At 43.1% G+C, this 21,138-nt stretch overlaps 1 protein-coding gene across 1 annotated transcript in view; it reads left to right on the top strand.

Annotated features, from left to right (window-relative positions):
- The window catches only part of GUCY2F (guanylate cyclase 2F, retinal), a 46,498-nt gene extending 25,736 nt beyond the window's left edge, over positions 1–20,762 (top strand). Inside the window, exons 15-18 of the mRNA XM_075050457.1 lie at positions 2,927–3,025; positions 5,219–5,313; positions 6,369–6,454; positions 20,523–20,762. Of these exons, the coding sequence (XP_074906558.1) occupies positions 2,927–3,025; positions 5,219–5,313; positions 6,369–6,454; positions 20,523–20,661 (419 nt within the window). The 3' untranslated portion in view covers positions 20,662–20,762. The remainder of the gene's footprint in view (positions 1–2,926; positions 3,026–5,218; positions 5,314–6,368; positions 6,455–20,522) is intronic.
- Positions 20,763–21,138: the final 376 nt, after the last annotated feature.

The raw sequence follows: 21,138 nt of genomic DNA on the forward strand, positions 1-21,138 counted from the left end.
CTCTCCTGAAGAGCTTGAACCAAATTGGTGAGTACTGATAAGGTCAAAAATTAAATTAGAAGAGATTCTGAGGAGCAGTGTCTTATCCAAGGTTGTATGGCACATTGGAAGTAAAAAAACTACCATTAAATCAGGTTCTACTGATCTCCAGCAGTCCCCGCATGCTGTGTGTGATCCAGACATGCTGTCTAAGTCCTTGTAACATTTTTGGTATGAACCATTCCTCGTCTCTTCTTTTTAAAATCTTTAAGTAAGTGATGCTTCATCAGGCAGGAGTTAAAATCTGTCTTACCTCTCGTTTGCATCCTCTGTATATTATATTAAAATCCTGTTACTTTGACTCTGCAGCAACAACTTTTCAGACGTCACAGCAAGAGGGGTTCTTGCAAAGTTCCCCATAGCTTTCAGTTATGGAGTTTCGTTGTCCTTAAAATGTATCTGAAAACTATATGAAGACTCAGGTTTTGTAACTAGGAAGGCTAAAATCACAGTAAAATTACATTGTACTTCTAAATTAGGCTATTATTATTTTCACTATAAAAACAACATAACAACATTTTAACCTACAACTTTTTATATTATGAAAGACCTTATCTATAGCATCATTTCAGATATTGTTAATGATGTACGACATTCACATCTCTTGTAACCTTGCATGGGAAAAGACTTCCTAGATGTCAGTTTTGGTAAATCTTAACCCAGAAGGATCATGAAATTGAAAAGGCAAGCAGAGCCTGAAAAGACATCTGACATAAATGCATCCAATGGAAAATACAGAGGCCTGTCTTTTCTCTGCAGGAAGCCCCACACCTCCTTACATTGTTGAGAACATTCTCTTTTTCTTTTTTCTTTTTCTTTTATTTTTTTTGCATTTATTTTGCAAGCCTGATATATTAAATTGTGGGTGATGAAATTTAGCATCTCATCCTTCAGAGCACAGTCCAAACATTAGCTAAGCCAAGTGCCCCAGATGACAATTGTCTGTGCTGTTTGGCTGTTCCACATTTTATCTCCGTGTGTGTGCATATTTGTGTGAATCCTGCGCACATACAGCTCCCTGAGAACTTGGCACTGGTTCTTCGGGAGCTACTTTGGAAGGGAGTGGATCTCGTCTAAAGAATGAGAAAAAGGAAAAATAAACAGTTTTTGGCTAGACAGGCGAGCTAATGATGTCTTTGTTTCCAAGGAGAGGACACAGGGTGGTCCAGCGTGCTGCCAGCATCTCTGGACTTCCAAAGCTGATTTTCAATCCTGTTTCACTGAGACACAGGGCATGTCACAGGGTCTGAACTTTAGGTTTCTCGGATGGAGAAGAAGGTCTTTTCAAAATGAGATTGGGATAGTACTTGAGCTTCCATGAACTCTGAACAAATTTCTCCAACATGATGGTGAACTGAGGTCCTACCACACAAGACCTTTCTCAGGCATAGAATCATAGAATTGGGTCTGGCTGAGATGGAGTTAATTCTCCCCGTAGCAGCCCTCGTAGTGCTGTGCTCTGTACTGGTAGCTAGAAAGATGTCGATAACAGTGGTGTTTTGGCTACTGCTGAGCAGTGCTCGCACAGCATCAAGGCTGTCTCGCCAATATTTCCCCCCCACTCTCACTGGCAGGCTGGGGGTGGGCAAGAGCTTGGGAGGGGACACAGCCAGGACAGCTGACCCAAACTGACCAAACAGATATTCCATACCATAGGGCATCAGCTCAGCTATAAAAGCTAAGTAAAGGGAGATGGAAGGGCGGACATTTGTTATTTACGTTTGTCTTCTGGAGCAACTGCTATGAGTGCTGAAGCCCTGCTTCCCAGGAAGTGGCCAGACATCACCTGCTGATGGGAAGTAGAGAATAAATCTTTTGTTTTCCTTTGCTTTTGCGCACAATCTTTGCTTTTGTGCACAATCTTTGCTTTTGCTTTATTAAACTGTCCTTACCTTGACCCACAAGCCTTTCATTATATTTTCTCTCCACTGTCCAGTTGAGGAGGGGAGTGATAGAGCAGCTTTGGTGGGCACCTGGCATCCAGCCAAGGTCAACCCACAGGTTTGGGTTGGAAGGGACCTTAAAGACCATCTAGTTCCAACCCCCTGCCACGGGCAGGGACACCTTCCACTAGACCCGGTTGCTCAAAGCCCCATCCAACCTGGACTTGAACACTGCCAGGGATGGGGCAGCCGCAACCTCTCTGGGCAACCTCTGCCAGAGCCTCATCACCCTCACAGTGAAGAACTTCTTCCTTACATCTAATCTAAATCTACCCTCTTTCAGTTTAAAACTGTTACCCCTTGTCCTATCACTACACTCCCTGTTAAAGAGTCCCTCCCCACCTTTCCTACAAGCCTTTAAGTACTGGAAGGCTGCAATAAGGTCTCCCCAGAGCCTTCTCTTCTCCAGGCTGAACAACCCCAACTCTCTCAGCCTGTCCTCATAGCAGAGGTGCTCCAGCCCTCTGATCATTTTTGTGTCCCCCCTCTGGACCCGCTCCAACAGGTCCCTGTCTCTCCTGTGCTGAGGACCCCAGAGCTGGACGCAGAACCGCAGGTGGGTTCTCACCCGATGGGAGCAGAGGGGCAGAATCCCCTCCCTCGACCTGCTGGCCACGCTGCTGGTGATGCAGCCCAGCACACGGTTGGCTTTCTGGGCTGTAAGCGCACATTGCTGGGTCATGCTGAACTTCTCATCAACCAACACCCCCAAGTCCTTCTCTGCAGGGCTGTGCTCAATCCACCCATCTCCCAGCCTGTATTTGTGCTTGGGATTGCCCTGACCCACTTGTAGGAAGCACCAAGGCCAATGAGAGCTTTAAAATGCCTTCTCCTGTATTCCCAAGTGGTTTTTGAACATCAGAGGAGAGGCTGCGATGTGTTTGCCAGTGAACCCCATGATTTGTGCAGTACCATCTGGGTTATACAGATGACGTGTCTTTCAGGGCCCTGCGTGGCAGGCGTGGTGGGGCTTACCATGCCACGGTACTGCCTCTTCGGAGACACGGTGAACACGGCATCACGAATGGAGTCCACGGGCCTGCGTGAGTATTTGGGACAGTCCCTGGGGTGGGTGGTTGAACAAACTTCTCAAGAGGGATGAAGAAATGCGCATCTTTAGTTATCAGCATTGCAATCAAATCAGCTGTAAAGAAAGGGGCATGTCAAACGACAAAATTCAAAGCAGCCTGAAAGGGAGGGCATCAGCTTTGCCATTGTAGGTCAGCATTTAAGACCCTGCCTTCCAGCTCCAGTCCTCTGATTTGGATCCCATGAACCAAAATCAACACGAATCTTGCCCTAGATTTCTCCTACATGGATTGGATCTAGACATGTAAAAAGAGCTGGTGAGAAAGAAACATTTACCTGCTTTTCAGTCATATGTGTACGCAGATCTGCTATTTGTTGCCGTCCTCGGCTAAGACATGGATATGCAAACCATAGTGGTTGAGCTGGGGATGAGACAGTGGACAGCGAGGGACAGCAGTGTCAGAGCCCAGGATGTGTTTTGAATTTGCTTTTGATGTTCAAGCTGTCAGTACAAGTTGGTTTCCAAAGGCAATGTCTCATATGTTTTAATCCTTGATCTCTGATCTGCCTTCTGATATTTTCAACAGGTCTAAGAAATTACTTATTATGACTAGTTTACAAGATACACAAAGTCTGTGATATTTAGTATTAAAATCTTGAGGTCATGCCAGGCTAGAAATATGCTGCTGTATATATGCCACATTGGAACTTTTTCACTCTTTCATACAATCCTCACATTTCTAGCTCCAGTGATTTTGATTAGACTAATTAAGACTAACAATTAGGCTAATCATTAATTAAGGAAAATTGCCTTTCTTGTGATTATGGCTGGCTTATTTTAAGAGGCATGCATTGCATTTGGAAAGCAGTGGAAAGGAGGAAATACTTTGATAGCAGATTTCTAATGGCAAGACAGATATTTGAAGAATCTCAAGGTTTAGACCCTCGGAAGTGGAAAGTCCCACTGAGACTGGAGACAGCGGGAGCACAGCAGATACAAGAGCAGCATTATACATTAATAGAAAAGTATATAGATACACAGTAATAGGAAGATTGTAGGTTAGCATAGCTCAAAGCTGTGTGGTCTTCCTCTGAATATTTGAACTGATGTTCTTTCTGATTATTCTGAAAAAAATTTAACTGTTTCATCCCCCATCCTTCAAGGGGAAAGGGAATGTGATTGACACATTTGAAATAAAAACTCCACAAAAACAACAACAAAGAAAACTATTTCAGGGGAAAATGTTTTAAAAACATTCCCTGGTTTGTTCATACCAGCAGAACAACAACAACAGATTTCAGTGAGTTCCAGCAATGGCTGTAAAACAAACTGAGGGAAATGGGAATTTAGTAGAGAGAGAATCATAGAATCATAGAATCATTTAGGTTGGAAAAGACCTTTAAGATCATCAAGTACAACCATTAACCTAACACTGCCAAGTCCACCACTAAACCATGTCCCTAAGTGCCACATCTACACGTCTTTTCAATACCTCCAGGGATGGCAACTCAGCCACTTCCCTGGGCAGCCTGTTCCAGTGCTTGACAGCCCTTTCAGTGAAGAAATTTTTCCTAATATCCTAATATCCAATCTAAACCTCCCTGGGTGCAACTTGAGGACATTTCCTCTTGTCCTGTCGCTTGTTACTTGGGAGAAGAGACCGGTCTCCACCTTTGCCCTTTTTGTGGATGGACTGTTAATGGCATTTCTGAATTACCAAAAAATCCAGATGGATCTAGATGCACAGCCACATTTTCATTATGTCCCCTTGCAAACTCCATCTCTCTGCTCTTCATCCCAACTTTCAAATGATGTTGGATGTCTGTAGCAGGACAGTTGGTTATCTTTCTTTTCTTTCTTGCTCCCTAGTTATGCTGTGGCAATAGATAAAAATGCCATTTTTGATTCCAGCTGACAATGTTGCTGAAAAAACACTTACCATCTTTATTTAGAGCTGGACTTCTACACTTGGTGTATTTGGCATCCTCCTCCAGGAAGCCCCCAGTGTAGATCTCCTCTCATCCTGTGCTCGTGACAGCCCTACCTGGAAGGATGCATCCATCAGCATCAAACTCTACGTAGAAGAGCACCACACAGCTACACGCCTGCATGCTTCGAAGCATTTTTCCTTGTCGGTATGAAGCAGTGGGGAATTCGCAGCGTGTGTGCAGTATAGTGATCCAGCTGTTTTGCTTTCTGTTCCCAGCTTACAGAATTCATGTCAGCCAAAGTACAGTGGATACGCTTCGGAGTCTAAATGAAGGCTATGAAATCGTACCTAGGGGAAAAACAGAACTAAAGGTAAGAAGGCCAGGGGTGTGCGAAATGCTTCGCAGGGGAATCTTCTTGCTTAAGGAATTTTCATATGGAGCTCTTGTTTGGCCTTCATCCACCACTATTCTGCTGGTTCCTTCCCAAATTGTCCCCATTAGTTGTTTCAGTACGTGAGGTAATTACTGAAGGACCGTAGGATCGAGCAATCAACTGTATGTGCTGGATCTAAGTATTTATTTGGGACTCTATTTAGTCCACCCTTGACAGAAGCTGCTACTTTTCACTGTGTCCAAATAAGACAACACCAAATAATTAAAAACATCACTTCCCCCCTTACATAGTCAATAGACAGAAGTAGGAGTTTTGCTTGCCTTAAACACCTTCAGTAAGAGGTCTGAATATGGCCCCAGGTCCCTTAACAATCTTTCATGACAAGTGGAATCATCTCACCCAAGTGTATATGTCTGCAGGTGAAGATCTGGGGTAATTATTCCAGGTTTAGTCAATGGAAAGAAACCTTTACATAGTGGAGATAAATTGGCACTTTAGGAAATTATTAACCTGACTTACTTTCAGGGTCGGGTTTATGTGACGATGAATGTTGCCCTAGAAGTGTCTGTTTTCTGTCACTTCTCCAGCCAAGGCTGACTGACTCTAATACAGATGCCTACAGTTCATCAGGTGCATCTCACCTTCAAAGCTAAATCATCAGTGGTGGGAGAGGAAGTTTTATTCTGATACTCAGCCCAGCAACAGTTGTAAAATCTCTCAATTAATGATGCTAGTGCTGCCAAGTAAGATGATTAGAGACCCTGTAGTCTCCCATTTCTGTTAAGCTGTGTAGTTTCAATGGCTCAGCTCACGAGGGTCATTTGTAGGTGTCAGTTTGAATAAGGTCTCTTCTTTTAGGATAGTAAAATTCAAACCATCCCTGAACCATTGTGAAGGAGAGCCCATGATTTCCAGCCATTCTCTGTCCCTGGACATATATGAAGCCCTCAGAAAGCCAGTGGGAAAATTACATATTGAACAGTGGGTGGTCTGAAAGCTGCTGTTTATCTGCATTTTTGTTTTTATTTTAGGGTAAAGGAGTAGAAGACACATATTGGCTAGTTGGGAAAAAAGGCTTTCTGAAGCCCTTACCTAAACCTCCTGAAATAAAGCCAGGGTAAGTGTGACTCCATCACTGTTCAACACAATCATTAAAAGTCCTTGTTGGAGTTCACAGGCTGAGTAGCTGTCTTTCCATGTTATCTTTTATCTACAAAGTCTACATCATTTTCCTTAGGTGACTTACATTTTCAGGCAAAGTACTGGGACTCAGAAGTGATGCGGTTTCTTCAACTCCTCTCCTTAATTATAGTTCCCAAGAAGTGGCATGGAAACTTGTTGCTTCCTGCCCTATAGTCCCCTGGAGACTGAGCACCAGGGATTTCTTTCCTGAATCTCCTTCCTACTCTCTGTGTGTATGGGAGACGCACAGGTAGAGGCATTTTCAGCTTGCTGGTGTCATCAGTACATGGGTGATACTCAGATTTTTCTCTTCTTCCATCAAACACCTGCAGGAAACACCAGCCTCATTCACCATATAAATGTGTTTCTTCCCCGTAGCACTGTCCATTTAAACAGAACAATAAGGAGACTTTGTGTTGTAAAAATATGGCACCGTTAGGTAATTAAAGACTTAATGATGTTGCCTCCATACAAGCGGCGGTGAGCAAAGATTGAGCACTTGAAATTCATTAAGCCATTTTGTAGCTTTGCAATGCCTGACTTTGCAAAGGGAGTACTCCCTGTTCAGCTGTCACATGCTGTATGCCTGGAAAGGATGTTGTTGGCAGGACATAAAAACCAGGAGTGGGATTTTTTTGACAAGAACAGTGTAGTCACCCACATTAAAGCTAGTCAACCTTGACTCCCTTTATAGTCAACAAAGAGAAATACATGCTCAGGGGTCTGATTCGACTGGCCTGCTTGGAAGTCTGTATTAGAAGATGAATTGCCCTTGCAAGACGCCTGGTTTTTTTGACTGTAGAGAGTCCTACAGTGACTAGCTCAGAGATTGATGTCTGACAGCAAACAAGGTCTGTTTTTATTTTGACTCTGACTTCCCCTGAGCAAGCTTGTTCTAAGTTTTGCCTCATTTGTTCTTAGTAAAATGAAGAAGGCTTTTATCTCTCTTTGCACATAATGGTAAACTACTTGGGCGGTTGCATATAGGGCAGTCCATGTGCTCAGGGCCCTCCTGGAGCCTTCTTGGAGTAATATGAAATTAACAGTGTTTTGGGTCATAATTTTTACATTATGTGGGTGTCAATCAGGGTGGAAGATAAAAGGTTACTGGAACATAATTTTGAGGGACAATATTTCTTAGGCTTGGAGGCATTTTATTGTTAATACTTGATGGAAATGAGCTATTGAGTAATGTGTGTTGCTATCAATGTTGCATTATTCATGGGAGATACGAAACTTGGAGGAGCTTTGCCAGATTAGCAAGGTGGACTGGCTTACCATGCAACCAAAGAAGTACCAAGACTTCTACCTTGAGAGAAGGTTCTTCTCATCCTGGTTTTACTGTCTAAAAGTCATGTGTTGGGCTTCCGTTGACTGTTGAGTTTCCTTCCATAATCCTCAAAAAGCCTGTCCTCTGGTCATGTGTGCCAAAGTCAGACTTATGCAGGCCCGAGGTGTTTCTAAACATGGATTGTAAATGACAGAAAATACATCAGGTCCAGGGGGACAGTAAGAGGGGGCAAAAAATTTTCCTACATACCCAGGATCAGGGGATCTTGAGCATCCTTGTGCAACCTCAGAAGGCTCCACCACTGCAAAGAGGAAGGTGATCTTCTGCTCTTGCCCCTGATCTTCACTGTCCTTTTGCAGTTTTTCTGTTCCCATAGATCATCATACAGCAGTTGAATGAATGTGAAAGTAATCAGAGAAAAAAGCAGAATTATATGATAAAAAACTGAATCTGTCCTAGTGAAGGGTCAAAATGAAAGCTATACCCCATAGAAGTCAAATGGCAGAAAGAAGTAACCGGGGGTTCAAGCAAAGCAAATATTTGGAGAACTTCCTCATGCACAGGCTGTGCTATTATCAGAGAGGTGTCAGACATGGCATCCTATTTTTCCGGTCTTATCTTGATGGTTCAATTTTATGTCAGTTTATGAGAGGTTGAAAATTGTTTCTCTGTTATGTCTATGTGTTGGCCAATACAGCGGTTTGAAGACACTGCTTGATACACTTCCATAGGAATTTCCTCATCTGCAGGCTTTTGTGCTGAGGAAGGAGGTGCTGAATAAAGTCCTCTTTTACTCATCTTTTCACTCTGGCCTGAAGCAACTCATCTTCTGTTTAGGTCTTCCTTTTCCATGAGGTCTTGAACAACCCAGTCCCTCATATCTGGTGAGATCAGTGGGCAGCAGCAGATTTTCTCCTCCTATTCATAAGAGCAAGGGACACATTCGTCATCACTTGATTCCACACATTCCTCATCACTTAATTCCCAATGGCTCATCGAAGGTAGCGACCTCCTCTGAGAGGTGTGCTGGGGAATTTCAGTCCCTAGTTTGGCTTGCTGCCTGAGCTCTTGACTTGGACCGTTACAGGGAATCACACTCATTAAGTATTAAAGAACCAGGAAAGGGGATTTGCTTCACTGACGTAAGCTTCAGCTTCCATGTTTCTTACTGCTGTGACAAGTCATAGCCCTTGAGATACGGAGTATTTCAGGCCTTCACTTGCAGTGCTTTGTGGAAAAGACAGCAGATAACATAAAACAAGTGCTAACTTCCTATTATTTCCCATGACATAAACTCCATCAGCCAATCAAAGCTGTAATCAAAGTCCTTGGCAGGAGGATTTCTTGACATGTGAAGGCAATTTTCCAGCTCGGGTATGGAAAACCAGTCATGAGAAGACCTATGACCAAGGAGCTCATGGAGCTGTTCATAGATGTCTAGGGACAAATCAAGCTTGATCATCCTACTGTGCTTGCAGTAGTCTTGGCACCCCAGGCCTGGAGAATGGTCCTTGACCTTTCAAAGATGAGTTTATATGCAGGTTAGAAACCAAGTTTCAGCAAACTTAAAAATATGGAATAACATTTAATTATGTGATTACATTAATACTAATGGTCCAGTAAAATCCTGTGATAACAACCCCTTCTGGTATTGCTGAAATTGCTGAGACAATACATCTGATTGTCTAGTAAAAAATCTTAAGCCACCACCAAATGACTAACAAAGGAACAATTTGAATTTAATTGATATGCACCAACCTCTCTGTTTAATCCCAATTACAGACTTATTGGAGGCATTAGTTGGAACATTCTTATTGATTTTTATTGTCTGCACTAGGCTTTCATACATTTACAGTTGTGTAAGGACATTTAGATAAATGTACTTTACTCTTAAAACCCAGATGCTGTGGGTGACATGGTTCGCACAGGATACAAAGCGTTTTAATTAAGAAGAAAGGTAGTTCAATGAAGAGACCTAATATGCTTCTTACCACCCCTACTTTCTTCAAACCATTCATAAAGTCAAATGAACTAAAAGGCTATTCTTAAAATTAACCTTATGTGAAACTGCTCAGGGTCTGTGTATCTGTTTTCAGAAGTAAAAAGATTAGTGGAAATCAAGCAAGAAACCCTCCAACATGCTCTTTTTATGGGACAGGGTGGAGGTTCAGTAGTAGACCCAGGACACAGGGAAAGTGCAAGTTTAATGTCCAGATTGCAGTGCTGGCTCCTGCCCCAGAGAATTTTCCTTTTTGAAGGTTAACCTCCTTTTTTCTGGGTTTGGTCAAACCTCAATTTTACCTGCTTTGCGTTAATTTTGTATCACATAGAACAGGGCAGGCAGTTCAATAGGCTCCTTCATCCTTTCATTGCTCCAAGGCAAATTTCTGCACATTCCCTGGCAGATGTTTGCCTTGTGATGAATATTATTTCTCCTTCTTCCTTGCAGCTTGTTAGGATTTGTATTGCTGCATCTCAGGATCTTGTGGGCTGGGGATCCATTGTGTAATAGCCACAAAAGGCAAAGAAAAAAGCTCTCCACAAAAGCCTGATAGTGCCACTGGAAATAATAGCAGATTGAGGTGGACATAAGAGAAGGTGTCACAAAATGATGAGATAGCAAAAACAAACATGCTGAGCAGTCGAGCAGCAGCCTACCTGTAGGATAGATATTTTTTTGAGATTTCACAGTCAGATAGGCTTAAAGGAAGGCTGTGAGGTTTCTTTGAGGGTACACCAGGAGACTAGTTTTGGGGCTGAAGAGCAGCCATGGAAAAAGCAGAAAGCTGCTAATTTATAAGTGTGGGATATTAGAAGTTGGCATTCTGTGATGCTGTGGGACAGGCAGCACTTTGTCAGCACTGGTGGAGCACTCCTTTTGTCCAAAACAGCAGAAAAGATATGAGGCTATACAAATCTAGCAGATACAAGCCTGACCTGGACTAAATCACAGATGCATTTGGCAAAGCACTGAAAAAATATCTAGCACTAGGAAAAATTCAATAGCTAATGAAATTCATAAAAAAAACCCCAAGAGCCAGGATCACGTTCATTTGCAGTTCCAAGGAGATGAGTGACATACTCAGTCTTTTGACTTCCCAACTTTTACCATCCTGTTTCAGAAATCCTTTGCTCTGGTACTGAATACAGTGCTTTCAAGCAGCAGGAGCCCTCTATCCCAGGAGGGAGTTTTATCTAGAAACTTTCCCTTCCTAACATTATTTTATATTAGCTATAGAAAGTTAACTGGAGAAAAAAAAAAAAAGAATACAATTCAGCGAAGAATGATACAGATTGTAGGTCCTCTCAAGGGCTTTTAACCATGGACCCGGTGCCCAGGTAAAGAATGTATGAGAGTTTTGGATTTTTATCATCAAACCCAGATCTATTCTCTTGTATGGAATCATGCAATAGCTCTTAAGTCCAGAAAGGCTGATAAATCATCGAGCCCACCACCATCCACAATGATAAGTACAACCTGATATGAGAAATCACTAAAAACTGAAGATGCAGCCAGAGATAGGAGAGAGTTTGGGGGCTCTCCCATGCACACATACATGAGGATCAACCCTGGGGAAAGCACTGAAATCCTTGTTTTAAAATGAAATGGGCGAGAAGCAGTGAAAGATGGTCAGAGAATCAATCTCCCAACACCAGATGAGAAATATCTTTTTACAAGCAAGGAAAAAGACACCCATTAAGACAACACAGCTTTTTCTTCTACCCAATACTACCCAAGGCTCTTATTGCTTTGCCTATGTTGAGGCATCCTGACAGGATGGGAGATGATCTGTAGAGAGTCTCTGCTGTTGCTGTTGCTGCTGATGTGTCTTTCTGGGGGGATAAGCAAAAAGATTTCTATTCAGGCTCCTATTTGAAGTTTTTCACCCAATGCACTTGAAAATCAGAAATAAAGGACCTTGTGGAACAAACAGCATTGAAAAACTTTTGTTGTCCTTACATAGCTGGAATTATACAACAGCATCACAACATTTCATAAATAAACTTTATATAACATATAACAGAGTTATTTGAGGAAATCAAAGCACCCTCTGGCTCATAGGTTTGATCACCCAGTGTCAGAACAGATGCTTTTTGCTTCACAATCAATGCTTTCTTTTCAAATTATTTCTGAACCTCTAACACAACAGCATAATGAAGAAAAAAGAATACTCTGGTCATGGCTATGGCATAATGCAGGTGAGAAAGAAGAATTTTTTTCTGAAATCGGATTGAGGGGAGAAAGGGAATGAAAGCCAGTGACTCATCTCCCTTTGAACAAGGCTGGCTGACTTAGAATGTGGTTGCTCCAGCTGATATATTTAAACAAGCTCTTTTTGAGCAAGCTGAGGTTTCTGGGAGAATTGGCTGGAATACTAGATTAGAGAATTACTGCTGATAGCAAGGAACCCTAAATGCAGTGTTCAGAAAGGAAGCAAAATCAGGCAGTGGTATTGTTTGGCTGGAAGACGTGATTAGATGCATTACCTTTTCTCCCGTGGATATTTCTGCAGATTTAGGGAAAGGTAGTTCTGACACCGTGCTCAGGACCTGGCTGGCTTTGTGGATCGTATTCTGGGGTATGGCCTCAGGCATGGCTGAGGTGTGCCCAGATGTGCCTGGATGTGCCCAGTAGTTTCTCCCATCTCACCCAGACGGACTGGGAGGTGAAGTGGGAGGTGAAGGTCCCTTTGAAGGATGTTTTTGGAGAGGGACAAAGAGCAACGACCAGCACCTCGACAGCAGGAGAGGCTGTCTAGGGCAGGTCCTGGCTGCAGGGGTTCACCTGAGGGTGTTTCTCCCTGGATCTGCCCACGCTTCCCTCGAGAAGAGAAGCAGAGGGAAACCCAGTGGCGAGTGATGTGAGCTGTCTGAACAGGAGTCAGCTTGTGCCAAGGAATATTTTTAGGGTGTTGCACCTGCTGCATGGGCTGGCCAAGTGAGATCTCTATCTGATCAGGGTGCACTTCTCTCCCTCATGCCATCCGAACAGGCTTTCTTGCTACATAGTGGCCCAAAAGCTCTTATATGAACAACAGTGCTGAGGGACAAGAGGGAAGAGTACCAAGGACAAACCATCTCAGAGCTGCTTTTAGCCTCCTCTGCTCCCCCACCAACTGCTGCTACAAAGCTACCAGCCATTTAAAGGAAGAAAAAATGGAGTATGATGAAACATGGGTTAAAATAAAATAAACTGCCTCAGAAACGAGTAACCTCAGAGCCAATCCTGACTGGTTTAAGGACAAAGGTGTGTGAAAGGGCTCCAGGGCTGGTTGGAGCAGGACCACAGAGCTGAGATGTAACGGGCTGCCCAGGATACCTGCGTCTTGCAACAGGGGACACATTGCTCCAACATACAGGTTTATGCAAAGCAGGGATAAGAGAAAGAGAAAGGAGGGCAGAGAAGACTATGTCTGCATCTGTATGACCCAGGTCTCGAGGCAATTTGAGTGGCAGTCGTTCTCACCAAAGGGTACGGAGTGGCCAAGCCATAAAGATGCTCTGTCTATGGGTCTGAGTTTTTCCCCCTGTAACTGGGAACTAGAAGATGTGCTGGCTGCCTAAGGTTTGAGCCAGGGGCTTGTGTTTTCAGTGCTCAGAAAAAAATCATTGTAATCATGTAATCATGTAATTACATGTAAACATGTAATCATTCTCTCTCAGAAAAGAGAAGGCAAATTCCTTAACCGTTCAGGGAGCTGGGGTGCAGGACCTTATAGTTTCTCCTGCTGGCTTTGGAAACAAAGTGGTGGGAAGAGATTCCCTTGGTAAAAGAACAGCTGACTTCAGACAGAGGGGTTTTGCGAGAGGTTGGGATGGAGGGTGCAGAATCAGCTCTCTCCAGTTGCTCGGACATTATTGAGTTCAGGAGATGTGTCAGTGCTGTTTGGACTGGATTTTTTTTCTTGTTATTGTGCCCTGGGTGAAGGTTAAGTCGTTATCAAACAGTTACTTGATACTTGTGTGAGCAGTGTTTGGAGGTAGAGCTCAGGCAATCTGATACTGTGCTTGATCCCCCAATACCCTGGTCAGGTTTTCACCTTCTGTGGGTCACAATCTGCTGCGCTATTGTGCAGAAACAGGCAGCAAACTCCTCCACTCCCCTGTGGATGAAGTCCTGCTGGGTGGACTCAAAGAACAAGCCCCTCACTCTTATCCATGTGTGGCTGAATTTTGCTACTGCTTGCATAAAGGGGCTGGAGATGAAGTATTCCTCTTCCCCCTCCAACTGGTAGGATTTAATCTTATTAAAAGTTATTTAACTCTAGCATAGACACCTCCATCTGAGCTGGTCACCATACACATCTTTTAGAGTCAAGGCAGAGAAACAGGCACTTCTAAGTACATCTTTTCTGCCGTGCAGAGGACATCTACTTTGAGATAAAGCCCAAAGCTGTGCCTGCTTCTCTCCACTGCCTCAGAAGAGAGCCCAAGATATTTGGCTCAGCTGGATACATCTCTGTTGCAGACAGCTAAATTTCAGGGACATGAATCCCACTTGAGTTGTAGATTCCCAGAAGAAACCATTCCTCATTCAGCCCATCAGGATTATATCCTCCTGGCTTCCCTGTCCTTGGGACCCAGCCCTAAAGTCTCCAGCACTGATGGGAGGGTTTATAGACAGGGATCAATGTTTCTATAAAAAGGAAAGATGTTCCCAGATGTGAGGATTTAGGTAAGGCATGGAAGGACAGTTTGGTTAGATGTTTCCATTTGTAGGACAGAATTAGCAAAAGAGCTGAAAGTTGACTCCGATCTCCCTCAGGAAAGGCTGTTAAATTTGTACTAAGCTTTCAGGGAAAACGGGCTGCCTCTAGGGACAGTTAAATAGGATTTCCATTTGGAAATGTGCCCATAGCTTTGAGAGCTGGGAGTTTCTGAAAGCAAAGAAGACCAAAAGGCACTGAGGCAGGGCTGGACTAACCGAAGGCAAGATCTTCACAGCAGTTTTGTCGTGCTCTTCCCTTTAATGAATGAGGGGGAGGATCAGAGGAATAATGGAATAATTCTCCTGGGATTAATCTTTTCTAATAGATTCTGGATACAGACATGATTGATAGATATGATGTCTGTGTTTCTCAATCAATAAAGTCATTCCTCTCATCCTGGGAGAAGTGTCTAAGATGTGCCAAGAGCCCTCTGGATGTGCCTGGTTATACAGATTGCAAAAGATGCCTGTCTCAGAGCAGGCACTTAATTTCAGGACACTTAAAATTAAAGTAGCTAACCTCACTCTTTGCAGTAAGTCGAGCTGAAGTAATTCAAGAGGGGAATAAATAAAATCAGAACCAGGCCCAATTTTTGTTTTCCTTTTTTGCATCAGAAGACACTTACCTTTCACTCGGTCTCCGTTATGGTCTATTCTTTATTGCAGATGAAACTGAACTGGTTCTTTCTCTAATGGCCTACGTGTTCACTGCAGGTGTAGAGCTCATGGGTTACCCACGGAAGAAATTGCAGAGTTCAAAAGGAGGAAAGCTGAAAAACTCCTTGGCAAAAGGGCCTAGATCTGAGGTAGTAGCTGTAGGACAGTCCCAACGTAGCTCTGCTATTTAGTGTCTGCTTATGTGTTATTTGTCTGCACTTTGCTGGTTTTAGTGTCATGTCCTTTTTTTTTTTTTTTTTGTCAAAAATATGTATTATTCTTTTAAAGTGTCTCATTTAAAGGTGCTCAGAAGAGCAGCAAAGCTGTCTAAAGATAGTAGTAACCTTGTTGGGCGATTTCCTACCAAATTTATGACCTATTATCACATTCGTTCCTGAAAGACATACAGTATTAGTGTGTTTACCTGCAGTGGATTATCGATCCACTGGATGTTGATGTGCACTGTGCCAGGAATTGCTCAGTCCATGGTAAACACAGACATAAAGCTGGAGTTCAAGCCTGGAAGAATCCAAATTGCCTGTTGCTGCTTTCCTGTAATGTGTATCTCCTGCCTAGTGTAATTCCATGTCTCATGACAGAAAACAGGATGCAGCTCTGTTATTCATCGCTAGGGTACCTACTGGTACAAGAAAGAAATGTGGATTTAGGATGATTTGGTTGGAATTCAGAAGTTACATGGAGTATAACGGCATGACCTGAGGTGCCTGATCAAATAGGTGCTACAGGAGCAAGGCTGGCATATAAGCACGCACACTCACACATGCACATAGAGGGTCTGATGTCCCGTGAAAATGCTGTATGGTTGGTTTTATTAATATCTCTGAAAGCAGCAAAAATGCTTCTGCTCAGTGCCTCTGGACTAACTTTTACTTAATTTCCATTTTCTTAGAAAAAGGCAGAGGTGGATGAAAGCCCAGAGTGCCTAGATATAGGCTGGTTACAAACCCCTAAGATACACCATATAAAGCTGATAGATTACTCTAAAGATTAAAGCTCCATCCAATTTTCTTACAAGGATAAAACACAGCAGACAACTTTTGGCTGTGTTCCTCTTTCCCAACCACAACTCTTAAAGATTCAGGGGGTGTTACTAGGCTGTTTTGTCTCCCTTAAGAGATTTTTAAATTTTTGTTCGAGGCTCTCCCTATTCTACAAGCTGGGCAGAAATCCTTCATTTAAAAAAAAGATTTAAATATGGGACACACTGTGCAGAGACCTGCGTAAGCACTACCATATGTGAATACTCGCTGCTAAACATAAGCTCCAAGGCACAGAAGACAGCCCTGCTGATCTACACCTATGAGCACAAGCTATTCCTCCAAGGCCAGAGACAAAGATCTCTCACTTTAGTTAGCCCTGCTTGAAAAAAACTGTATATATACCAATACAAAAACATTTAGTACTTATATCACCCACAGACATAGACTTCTGCACTGAAACAAGGCTAATTAGCAGTACATTATAGAGAACAGAAGCTCCTCGTTAGTCCACTTGGCTCAATTCATGGGAAATAGCAGAAAAATCAATAAGGCATTTATACCTGGAGCATTTCAACAGTCCTAGTTCAATCCTTCGTGTGTGCACGAAGCTTTCAATGGAGGCAGTTATGTCCTCAACATCCACTTGTTCCCACATGCCCACTTGGTGATTTAGTGATGTTTCCAGCTAACCTATTTTAGACATATATGATGAAAGGGAATATGCCATAAATAACCTTGGTTTTCTTTGATAGCAATAAAGGAATGCTATACAAGGATTTCAGATGTAGTGGTCTATAGTCCAGTCACCCAGTTTACAGCCCCGTTAGTCTGGGACTGTAAACTCTTAACAGTCTCGCAAGGTCCTTGTTAGGATAAGATAGGGATCCCCATCTCGGAGTATTTATATATTTTGGAGTATACATCTGGCCTGGAGTCTAAAGGAAGGCCAAGACTCTGCTTCTCATGCCCAGGAAGCGAATCCTTTAACCTTGAAAGAGCGACTGTGGACTCTGTTGTCCTTGGTGGACACCTGTTTTCAAAGAGTAGTGATGGTTCTGCCTGAATCTTGATAAAAATGTGCGGCAAAGCATGATGAACACCAAAGTGCACCTCCAGTTACCTGAAAAAAAACCTATTGGCTATACCACTAGTGATCCTTATACTTTGTCCTGCAGTAGGATCTGTGATCTTAACATGGACCTACTAACCCACTCATGCAAGTGGGATTCAGCCCCGAGCACCGTGGTTTTCAGACACTTGTGCGAGGCTGAAACAGCAGCTGAAGACCACGTAGGATAAACCGTGGCATCCCAAATACTGCTAGGCAGTATCCTCAGGCAGCTGAATCCCACCTCCAGCATCTTACAGTGCTTCTGATATGGAGAAAGGGAGTTCTCTCCTTCAAGGCCCAGCAGAGAACGGTCCCACAGAGAGGTCAATGATTCCCCGTGGTCCCTAGGTTGAGCTCGCTTTGGAGATGAGGCTTGGACTCCATGCAAGTCTGTCAGAGCTCACTGTGGAGTTCAAAGGGGCAAGATTTCACCCCAATGTGATCGGTAGCTGCTGTATTTAGGGAGGGATCCATGGTGTATAAATCTTCGTGTCACACATATTGCTCTTTGCTGACTTTCAGATATATAAGCATACGGGTAGTGTGTCCTGCATGGACAAAGGACCAGTCTGGGATCACCTAAAAGTACTGAGGCTCAGGTTTTTAAGTTATTTTCTCTCCCTTTTTCTTTCCCCTCAAGACTTTGCCTCTCCCTCTAGTCTGACCTCTCGTCCCATGAACTCAGCTTAGTGACAGGACGATCCCTCAAGGTTCTTTCTTGTTCAAGAAATACAGTAAACACCCAAATCATTGCATCTTGCTGGCCAAGTCATAGACTAGCAAGGTGTGACTGAGCAGCAGTTAAGATCTGAAAGTTCATTCAGGATGCGGTTTTTGATAAAGATTCTCTCTGTCCTCAAAGGTGAAACCCACGCCTACACAGAAACCCACACAATTACAGCGTACTCCTTCAGCCTCACTGCAGGGATAATCTCAGATGATTTTGCCTGCATGATGTCTCCAAAGATTAAAACCAGAACTGCAGAAACCAAACACTCATTTCCATTGATCTTTTTTCCCATCATATCTTTTTCTTCCCCCTTTCTTCCACTCTATCAGCTACTTCTCTCTTGGTATGCAGGGCAGCACACTGGAAGGCATATCTTCTTCATCCAACACCAGAAAGGCCTAAAGAAAAAAAAAAGACATTTCATTTCCTTAGTAGTTGCAAAACATTTGGGATTACCTTTGACAAGGGCATCATCAATTTCTCATGAAGTTCAATCAATGAATTTTCAGGGTGGATCCTAAATCCCATTGGGCTGATACATTTGGGTGATTTCTTAAGATTCAGAAATTTGCCTTTAGATCTCTTTCCTGTTTTTTGCCCTTGGTTGTCCTTGGCTGCCCTTGGTCTCCCGCTGAGTGTGAGAGTGAAGGGAACATGATGTGTGCTGAGTTTGGAGGTCCTGGCTCTTCTCTTGTTTGATCCAGATTTAATAGCCAGTCCTCAGGCACAGGTAACTAGACCATCAAGCACCATCTGCAGAACCTTAGGTCAAATAATAAAATGTGGTTCCCTTGAATGATAACAAAAAAGCATTAGATATGTGGTGCTCCAATACAGGGTGTCAGAGTGGTCAAGCCTGCACACCTGGTTCTAGTGCCAGTGCTATTAGTTGACTTTGCTATGGTCTGATATATGGAGTTTAAATTATATTTATATACTTTATAGATATCTAATAGATACTTTAAAGACAGCTCACCCTGTGCTGTCATTAAGGGCAGCTTCATTAGGCTGCTTAACATTTCTATACTAATAATTGGTCATTAGTGTGAATAGTCCTTGGGCCTAATTAATATTCATTTCCCTCCTTTCAAGACCTCATATCTCATACTCTTGATATAGAATCATAGAATCACAGAACGGTTTGGGTTGGAAGGGACCTTTCAAGGTCATCTAGTCCAACCCCCCTGCCATGGGCAGGGACATCTTCAACCAGATCAGGTTGCTCAGAGCCCCGTCCAACCTGACCTTGAATGTTCCAGGGATGGTGCATCGACCACCGCTCTGGGCAACCTGGGACAGGGTTTCACCACCCTCAGCATCAAAAAATCCTTCCTTATATCTAGTCTGAGTCTACCCTCTTTCAGTTTAAAACCATTACCCCTCATCCTATTGCTACGGGATCCCTGCTTCATGTAGTCAATTCTATATAAATTTATATTCTGAAGTAATTGCTTGTTCATTGTACACAACAATCGTGTGTACAATTTAAAACCATATATATATATATATATCTATGTATAATCACAACAATTTCTCAGCTATTTCTTTTTAATATCTATATAATCACAATAGTGTTATTGGTATGGGTTGGCACTAGGTTCTTTTTGGTTTACAACAGCTGGAATTATATTTTCTTCTATTATGCACAGTAAATTTGATTTTATATGATACCTTATGTAGGACAGGACAGCTGTAGAGTTGACACTTACCTAAAGCCCTGCCATTCACTCAGCTTCTGGCCTTCTACAAGTCCTTGATGTTTGTTTTGTCTCTGAAACACCCATTATGTTGCAATAAATCTGTGCCCATTGACAGATGGTAGAACCTGGGCATCATGAACACTTGGAGCATCATAACAAATGATCCTCTTCAGCTCCATCACATCAGTTTACTAGCCTGGCTTTAGATATAGTCTCTCAGCCCAGCTCTTAAATCCTGGTACTCAGCAGAGCTCATTCTGTCGGGAACAGTGCCAGGCTAAGGCAGCAAAACCCCACCTGGATCTGAGATGGATGTCAGGGCTTTCTGGTTCTCTGCTCATCCTGTCTTGGGCTTGGTGAGATCATGGGGCTGTCAGAGCAGCTGGACCTTCAGATTTCTCACTGGTGGCAGTGAGCGACCTTAAACCTGGAGACGTCCAGCTGATTTATTACCAGCTAAGGGCTTTATGAGGCTTATGATGCAGTTATGAATGTTTTTCAGGAGCAGCTGAAGCCCTCTGGTTGTTTTTATGTAAATGCAATTTACATTTGTGAAGTGGATATCCTTGGATGAGATGTCTGTGTATCCCATTAACCCATGGAACAGCTCCAGTGGTTGTATGGTTTATTAGGACCACCGCATCCCTGCAGTTCTCTACCAGCATCCCTCCTTGCCTGATGCTTCTTGATGGCTTTGAGAACATCTATTGTTTCTGCTTTGTCTGACACAAAGTGATGCAAAAAGAAAGGCTATTCCTTGGTGAGCAGGGTTCCTAACTCCTGCTTCTCTTCTCTGTTTTACAGCCACAACTGGCCAGATGTCCTGACTAGGAAACTCAAATCTGTCCTGAGGGGCACAAAGAGGACACTGACAAAAGCAAACTTTAAAGAGCTGGGGAGCATGAAGGAGGTCAGAATAACTACTGAAGAGGATGAAATCTGAGAAGAGCACAGCAAAAAACTAGTAAGATCAGGATGGACACCTTGAAGCCAACCCAGCAGAGGAGCTCACACCCTCCATTTAATTCCCTTCCAGCCAAAAGCAGTATAATTGATGAAGCCTCTTAGCTCTTGCAGAGGGTGAACCTGAGCAGGCAGATGAATCCTGACCATCATCTCTTGGGAAACTGGGCACCAGCTCAGAGCTATATGTGTGCGTTTTTGGCAGGGGTCCATTGGGGAGGAAAGTGATGGTGGTGGTGATGGTAGTGCCAGCTCTTCATCAGCAACTGTCACAAGGATGAGCCCAAAGAATATTTTAGCTAGGTCTGCATGGCAGCACAAACAAGTCTGGCTGCACTTGGGCCCGGATTTGAACAATAATGCCAAGTGTTAAAATGGTTTAACTGTTTTGCATGATATAGATTTTTCTTGTTGTTGTAGGAAACTCTGGTTTCATGAAAATCAGTGCAATTTAGAA

This window comes from Buteo buteo, chromosome 18 (genome assembly GCF_964188355.1).
Source record: "Buteo buteo chromosome 18, bButBut1.hap1.1, whole genome shotgun sequence".
Taxonomy (NCBI): domain Eukaryota; kingdom Metazoa; phylum Chordata; class Aves; order Accipitriformes; family Accipitridae; genus Buteo; species Buteo buteo.